This window comes from Silene latifolia, chromosome 1 (assembly GCF_048544455.1).
Source record: "Silene latifolia isolate original U9 population chromosome 1, ASM4854445v1, whole genome shotgun sequence".
NCBI lineage: Eukaryota > Viridiplantae > Streptophyta > Magnoliopsida > Caryophyllales > Caryophyllaceae > Silene > Silene latifolia.
In genome coordinates, this window is record NC_133526.1 from 64,805,606 (window position 1) to 64,814,611 (window position 9,006).

The following is a 9,006-nucleotide window of genomic DNA, read 5'->3' on the forward strand; positions in this document are numbered from 1 at the left end:
GGATTTAGAACTCGAACAGCTAGATGTGAAGACAGCTTTCCTACATGGAGAGTTGGAAGAAGAGATATACATGACTCAGCCAGACGGTTTCCAGGTTCCGGGTAAAGAAGACAACGTTTGTAAGCTGAAGAAGTCCTTATATGGACTAAAACAATCACCGAGGCAGTGGTATAAAAGGTTCGACAGCTACATGTTGGAAATTGGCTACAATTGGAGTCCGTATGATTGTTGTGTTTATTAAAACAAGGTGAAGAATGGATCTCTCATTTATCTGATCCTATATGTAGACGATATGTTAATAGCTGCAGAGAGCAAGTCTGATGTTCAGAAATTGAAGGGTCTTCTCAACGCTGAGTTTGAGATGAAAGATTTTGGTGCAGCAAGAAACATTCTGGGAATTTAGATCTACAGGGATAGGAGCAAGAAGAAGTTTTTCTTATCTCAGAAAGGCTATATTCAGAAGGTACTATCAAGATTTGGCATGTCTACTGCTAAATCCATAAATACTTCTAGTGCATCAAATGCACATCTGTCTGTTGCTTTTGCACCCAAATCAGCTGAAGAACGGGAGTACATGTCCCGAGTTCCGTACTCTAGTGCAGTGGGTAGCTTGATGTATGCTATGGTCTGCACTAGACCTAATCTAGCGCAGTCAGTCAGTGTGGTGAGCCGGTTTATGGGTGATCCAGGTAAAGGGCACTGGCAAGCTGTGAAGAGAATTTTCCGGTACCTTAAGGGTACATCTGATGTTGGTCTCATTTATGGAGGTGTTAGAGAGTGCCTTGTGTCAGGGTACTCAGATTCTGATTATGCAGGAGATGTTGACAGCAGACGATCAATGATTGGTTATGTTTTCACTCTTGGTGGTTCAGTCGTCAATTGGAAGGCTACATTGTAGCCTACAGTTACTTTGTCTACTACTGAAGTAGAGTATATGGCCTTGACTGCAGCAGCTAAAGAGGGTATCTGGTTAAAAGGGTTGGTCAGTGATCTGGGTCTACATCAGGAGCAAGCTATTGTATTCTGTGACAGTCTTAGTGCAATATGTTTGGCTAAAGATCAGGTCCATCATGAGAGGCCTAAGCATATAGATGTGAGATATCACTTTCTGAGAAATGAGAAGATGATTAAGGTGAACAAAGTGGATACTGCTGATAACCCAGCTGATAGTTTACCAAGCCAGTTTCGCATATAAAGTTCCAACACTGTTTGGACTTGCTAAATATCTGAAGTCTGTAATTGCCCCTTTGTGGGCAATATCTGAGGGGGAAGAGGGAAGATTTTTCTGGTACATCTGGCATCTATGGGGATGCATCTGGTACATCTGTCTGTTTGTGAGAGAATTCAAGTTAAGGTGCAGATTTGTTGGGTTTGTGCCTTGATTCGTTAGTCGGCCCTTCGAACGACTATGGGGGGCGTAAACGGTATCCGTATCTGTTATTGGGCTAGGTCTGTCTTGGGCCTTATCAGGTCATTCTGTATTAGGTCTTAGAGAGTATTATATAAACTCTCTAAGCCTCTACCTAACAGTCATGCTTATCATACCGTCTGAATTTGTAATCTGAAAACTCCTCACATATCAATAAAACTCTCTCCCTTCTGCCCTGTGGACGTAGCTAACACATCGTTAGTGAACCACGTAAATTTGTGCGTTTTGTCTTTTATTGTTCTTTATTTATTCTTTCTTACTTCTGTTATAACAATCGTTTACTGGAAAGTCCTCAGTATTATCAAACAGGGATAGGTCTTTTACTCTCCCTAGCCACCTCACATAGCAACTGGTCATCAATACTTCTTTTACCATTATGATTAATAGCCCGTAGATTCTTGACAGCATTCAGTTCTCTAAGGATATCTTTATTCTTAGGTTCAAGCATTGACGCGGTTTCTAGATCAGTTTGCGCTTCCATGAGCATATTAGTCTTCATACAAGCTACAGCTCTACGAAATAGAGCTTTAGCATTTTTAGGGAAGGACGACAAGACCAAAGAGCTGAAGTTTATGGCCGCCTCATACTCATGGAGTTTATTAGCGCAAGCCGCTAAATTCAAATTTAAAGAGATTGCTAATTGCAAGACAGATTCAACGTCATAGTCCTCCATAGATTCCAAAACCAAACATAAAAGTCGACATGTCATTTCATAGCAGCCGCCAGCAGAGTCAAACAGATTTTGCTTAAAGAAGTCGTTACCCCTCTCCTTAAGGAATTTAACCTTAATCAAATGGGTTCCTTCCATTAGTAAGAAAGAACTAAAAAGTAACTAGTCTTCCTCCTTGAACTCACCATTTCCACGTGCAATAGCAAAGTTCTTTAGAAAGATTGCATCAATAGAGATGGCAGCCATAACTGTTCACTTAACAACCCAAAATGGAAAGCTAAAAAAACAACACCCAACAACACTAAGCGGACTAATCAAAGGAGAGAAAACGGCTAAGAAAAACCCAACAGCGATAACAGACCGTCAAAGTCGAAGGGGTGTTGAACACTTATTGAACTAGACACAAACTATTAACAACTAAAACCATAATACAGAGAAGAAGGAGTCACTGGTACTGTTGCACGAACGCAGACTGAAGAAAAAGCGCTCCAAGGAAATCGCACCACTTGATGGAAAACGCGATTCTGATTGAAGACCTATCGGCCTTGATAGCAAAAAGCAGACCAGGTGAGCAAACAAAATCCCTAAAAACTACAACAATAAGAAACCACGGCGATTAAAGATGAGCAAGTTCGGTTCGCCGGCGGCGGAAAAGATGATAGCGTTGGGAAAAGCGGCCAGCAAACCAAGGAACAGTCGATTAGGCTATGTTTTAATTTGGGAGAATTTTCTCTCTCATGCGTACAAAATACTACTCCCTCCAATTTCCTATTATCTTCCTTCTTTCCTTTTTCACACAAGTTTGATTATCTTCCCTCTTCCCTCTTTCGGTAAGTTTCATTCATTTTTTATTAATTTCTCTCTTCTAAAAAATCAACAACTCCCATTATTTTATTTATTCTTTTTTCATTATTCATTCTTTATTATTTTCTCTCCCCTATAAATTTCACAACTTACAATACCTTATTCTACTTTATTTCTTCTTTCTTCCCTTTCTTAATTTTTGTACCCAAAAAGGGGAAGATAAAAGAAAATTGGAGGGAGTATTAATTTGTGAAAATGACATTGTGTAATCCAACTACACTTATACGCACTCCGCATCAATATGATTTCGGGTTGAAAACCCAACTACACTTAAATGACTTTGTGATATATAGTCATCCATTGCTGTATTCTACTGAGCTAAACCAAAAGACAAGATAAGAAACTGGATTCAAGAACAGAAAACAAATTTTATTCAAAGGATTTTTCATCCATCAACATTTGTAGGTAGCGAGTGTTACAATCCTTGAAAGAAGTAATTCATATCATAAATAGCAAACCTCCAAACATTTTCACATTAAGCATAGGAGGCCACTTCTATACTTCAATTAATCATAATCATAATTTCCTATCAAAACACCACCCAATCTGTTTAATTTGTGGTATTAAACATCACAAAATAATCCAATCTTTTTAAACCAAAAAATCACTAATAATCTGATAGTCACAAGCTCAACCCAATCATCCTCAATTGCTTCAACCCTGTTTTCCTCTGTTTTTTTTAAATTTGAAATTGAGGGATTAATAATTAAAAAAAGTATATACATTGTCAAACAAAGACTTATTCTTGTATGAGAAAAGGTCAAGCACAAAGACTGCTCTTCAATGGCGGAGCAATGGGACCCACCCGTGACCGGGTTTTAGTAGTAACAACCACATCGTTCTTACACCAATGAAACGGCACCGTTTCAGCATCATCACCACCAGTAGATGAAGAATTATAACATACATCACAGTACACCCTTGTGGTGGTCGTCTCACTGCTGCTCGCACCACCCGTTGAAGACGAACACGACGCCATATCGACATCAACACCATCGTAATTATAGTAATCATCTGAGTAATTACTACTACTACTCTTCTTATAATTATGATGATTGTAATCATAATTAGGGTAATGTTGTTGTTGTTGTTGTTGATTATTATTATTATTATTATTATTATTATTATTATTATTATTATTATTATTATTATTATTATACCCAGATAATTCATTATAAACATTAGAATTAAGATTAAGAGACATTAAATACCTCTCTTTTTCCCTCTCAATCTGATCAATCATCCTCAACCTATTAACATATTCCAAATACTCCCAATTCTCAAACTCACTAAGCCCAAACCCAGCCCCAACCCCAACACCTCTCGGTAAAATCAACACCGGACCGCTCTTAACGACGTCGTTTTTCCCATTATGTCTACGCCGGTTCCGTCTCCCACGTTTAAGCACAACCCAGAAAATACAACCACCCTCACGCAACGCAGAGAAATCAAACTTACTAGTAACCGGATGACGTCTCCGATGATGGTGGTGGTGTTGATGGTTGTTGAAATTGTTGTTGGCATTGCGATCGAGGTAAATAGTGATATGATTAGGAGAAATACCAATTTTATTACTGAGGGTAGATTGTAAGATTTTGAAAGTCATTAAAGGGATGATTTGGACTTTACCAAGGTCGATTTCTTTCTCTCCATCGTAGAATATAACGGGGATTTCTAGGGTTTTAGTGATATCCTCCATTTTTGTCGTTTAATTTTGAGGGGGTTTCTGAGGAGAGAGAGGATTTGGGGAGTGGGTTAAGGAAGGGGGTAGAAATGGAAGGGGGATTATATAAGGAAGGTGTTGAGGCGGTGAAAGTGTTGATGAGTTTGCCTTGGGGACCAAGTATTTCTTTTGTTTTTTTTATTTAAAAAATCTGATTTTTTTTGTTCTGTTATTTTGGGGGAAGATTCATGCGGGAGTAACTTGCGTCGAAGAGAGGAAAAAGGAGGAAGGTTGTTTTTACTGTCAGAAAAACGTGATTTTCTCGGCCTTTGTTGGATTCAAATACATACTTTCTCCCATCCAGACCAAAGATTATAGTTGCTTTTTGACACTATTTATGGTTGTAGGGAATCTTTAATATTATTCTTAATCTATAAGACAAAATATAGTCATGTGAGATCTTGTTTGATTTATCGTCATGAATGCTATAAGAATATCAAATTTTTATAATTTTTAATAATGTGTAACTAAAGATATGCACGTTACAAAACGTGTCTCGACAAGTGTGATAAAGCAATTGTAACCTTTGGTCTGGATGGGAGGAAGTATTTCACTTGTGTTTCCAATGTACGAAGTAGTTGTAATCGTACCTCATATAGACTTGTGTACCCAAAAAAATATAGACTTGTTAAAAGTAATTTTATTTCAAAATTACTTAAAATAAATTATTTCTTATTAACTTGATCTAACAATGATTCTGTTGGGTTTGTGCCTTGATTCTGTTAGTCGCCGTTCGAACGACTATGCGGGGGTTTCACTGCCCGGTCAGCGAGTCTGGCTCCTGGGGCGAAGCGCCCTGCTTTAGGGGATCGGGGACGCAACGGTATCCGTATCTGTTATTGGGCTAGGTCTGTCTTGGGCCTTTATTAGTTTATTCTGTATTAGGTCTTAGAGGGTATTATATAAACTCTCTAAACCTCTACCTAGCAGTCATACCGTCTGAATTTGTAATCTGAAAACTCCTCACATATCAATAAAACTCTCTCCTTTCTGCCCTGTGAACGTAGCTAACACACCGTTAGTGAACCACGTAAATCTGTGCGTTTTGTCTTTATTGTTTTTATTTGTTCTTTCTTACTTCTGTTACAACAAACAGAGGAGGATTGTTAGGGTGCAAACTCATGTCCCACATCGGTAGAATAAAGATGGAAGATCATCTTTATAAGTATCTACTAAATATAATAGTACGAGACCTTTTGGGAAGGAGCCCAAGAGTAAATCCGTGAGGGTTTGGCCCAAAGCGGACAATATCGTACTATTATGGTCTGTGGATACAGATGCAGCAGAGGCCCAGCACGGGATATTCACGCTTCCGCATAACAAGTGGTATCAGAGCCCAAGGTTCAACTTGGGCTAGACACAAGGATGCATCAGTAGGTCCAAGACTTGAAGTCGTACACTGTAAGGCATGGAACTCCTAGCTCGGAGTGACTCCTTGAGCAGGCCCGGTCCAGGGTTAAATGGATGAAAGGCGTCATAGATCTTGTGGGACAAAGACCATTTGTGTGTTAAAACTGTTGATCAGGTGGACCCTTATCAAGATTGGGTGCCACAGGTCTGGTGGGTCCTTTACAGGTTGGATGTCAGAGACCGTTTGTGTTCTAGGACTTCTGAAGTGACGGACCCGGTCCAAGGTATATTGGATGCAAAGGATGTTCGATATGCATGTGTAGCAAATTCCCAAGAAGGGCACAAGGACATGCAAGTTCAGGAGCATGTGAGGGCACTCACTTGACCAGGCGGTGACATGTGGTACAAGACATGGCTTGTGGTAGCATGGTGTGTCGGCTAAGGGGAGGTTATCAAGACTTGTGCTGTTTCGGGTGTCTAGAGTTGGGGTTGTAGAGTGTGGGAGTCCTCCATAGAGGTCAAGGTCCGAGTCAAGATGATGGTCCTTGGTTTGAGGGGAGAATTGTTAGGGTGCAAACCCATGTCCCACATCGGTAGAATAAAGATGTAAGATCATCTTTATAAGTATCTACTAAATATAATAATACGAGGCCTTTTGGGAAGGAGCCCAAGAGTAAATCCGTGAGGGCTTAGCCCAAAGCGGACAATATCGTACTATTATGGTTTGTGGATACAGATGCAGCAGAGGCCCATTACGGGATATTCACGCTTCCGCACAACAGATTCATATATAGCAAGTCCGAACCTGAACCGTTGGATAAAGATAGCCTAGAATACTCGACTTAATTCCCTTGACCATCCCATTTGTTGGTCATTATACATGGCTCGTAAGGGCCATATTTGTGTGCCTCATTAATTACCACAACCAATTGCTAGTGCCTGAATCGGCTGCCATTTGGTTCCACTTTGCACGTTGTTCCTCCTTCCCTTAGGTTGTTTTGCGTGACTTGCTTGTATTAATCATGTTGATTAATGAGGCTTGTCTCTTCAATTTCGTAAGCGTGCCAGTGACGCATGTCATCTAAGGTTTGAAAGACTGTTAAGTTGTTGGCATTTATGGCTACGAATTTTCTCAATAAATTCAGTTCCCTCGTCTTTTGCAACTTTCATCACTCTTTTTTACTCTCAACTAAACTTTTAGGCGATTTCAGCCAATGATCATGTAGAATATCCGAGGTGAGGACATGTATGACACCCTTGCTACCGAACCGCCTTGTAACTGTTAGAAATCTATATCTCATTATACAACATATTCATATATGTTCCAAAATTATTTAGTCATAAAATAAAACTAGATCTTATGCATGCAAACATAAATAAGATAAGAGAAGAAATCATCAATCTTACTATATGATTTCGGTTTTATGGGCACCAACAAATTCACCTATTTGTTAGTTCTTGAGCTTTCCTTAAAATGGATGAACAAAAGGTCCAAATTAGAACCTCTCCCAAATGTGAATACCCAAGGAAATCTCATAATAACTAATATTATTTGTACTAGAAATAATACTAATCTTACTAAAAATTGATACAAAAAATTTGTATTTCCTCTTGAATAATTTCGGCCAAGAGGAGAGAATGATTTGTGGTTTTTCTTTCTCTAAAATGTCTCACCAAAATGTAGAGAATCCTAATTTCTTACACTAGAAATTATGTGAAGAAGAAGTGAATAATAAAAGAAAAGCCCCTTGTCTTTTCTATGTAGAAACCGGTTGGAGGGGGAAGGAGAGCCCAATGCATGGGCTAGTTTTTCTACCCAAGAAAAGATAGGCATGCAAGGCTAAGGCTATAGGTAATTATTGTGTTTTCCACTTAAAAATAATCAACACAATTTTTATCCTAAAACTCCCTCCATTTCGGTACATTTAAAATAAAATGGGTAGTCCATTTTATTTTGTCATTTGTCAATTTTTCACATGTAACATGTTACATGACATGTCACAATGTAATGTATTTTTAACATATTAAAAATCAACATACTCATAAAATATGTCATTTACAAAATTGACTAGTAATTCGTAATTACTTGTACCAAAACGGTTTATCAAATTATAAATTACAACGTCTTGTATTTATAATAAATTATTCATTCAATTTCAATTGTTTCGTAAACAATAATTTTATCTAAGTAATAAAACAATTCAATTACTTAGACCGTATCTAATATAATCGAATTACAATAAGACACGTTAATTTTACTCACAAAATCATCCGTAATTTAAAGCAATTTAATTAACTCGTATCGGCATACGATTAATTAAATAATCAATTAAGAGTATTTCCCTATAGTTATGACCTAAGGGGATCAACTGATCACCACCGTCGCACGACAGTAATGTCAAACTCTAGTCAGCCAATCATTACCGATATGTGTGGACCAGTTGACTGTAAAATATTACATCCCACATGTATTCTTAAAATGAGATTTAAACATGTGATCTTTATGATCAACAGTTGTGATCGCATTATTGTCGGATGACACTTATTCCAACAATCTTCCACTTGTCCTCGACAAGTGTGCGTCACCAATTCTCTTGTCCTATTACTATCTCCCACTCAATGCAAGGTGTCTTTCAGGTCGTACTTGCAAGTGATCATATCGAGAGTGGTTTCCTCGATCTGGAGAATAACTGATTGACCGGAATTATCTACCATAGATACTTTCCGAGCGTGGCCACGCATTTCCAGTTCATTACTCCTCGAGTGGCCCTGAGATATTGTTTTAACCCTGACAAGGGGGTGGACAATTCCTATCGCACTTATTCCCTTCGACTAGCCACAACCATCATAACCCAAAATATGCCCATTTGACCCCATTTACGAAGGTCGTAGTAACACAAATCAAAGTTAATCTGAAACTGTGCCACCTTAGGCGAACAGTCTTTAGTCAAAAGAATCGACTCATTAGAA

General features: G+C 38.5%; 1 protein-coding gene across 1 annotated transcript; it reads right to left on the reverse strand.

Moving 5' to 3' along the window:
• Positions 1–1,730: 1,730 nt before the first annotated feature.
• LOC141648264 (uncharacterized) lies at positions 1,731–2,345 on the reverse strand. The gene is made up of 2 exons (XM_074456807.1): positions 2,285–2,345; positions 1,731–2,230 (listed from the first exon to the last, which is right to left on the reverse strand). Exons 1-2 carry the CDS (start codon positions 2,343–2,345, stop codon positions 1,731–1,733), a joined length of 561 nt encoding a protein of 186 aa, XP_074312908.1.
• Between the last annotated feature and the right edge of the window lie 6,661 nt (positions 2,346–9,006).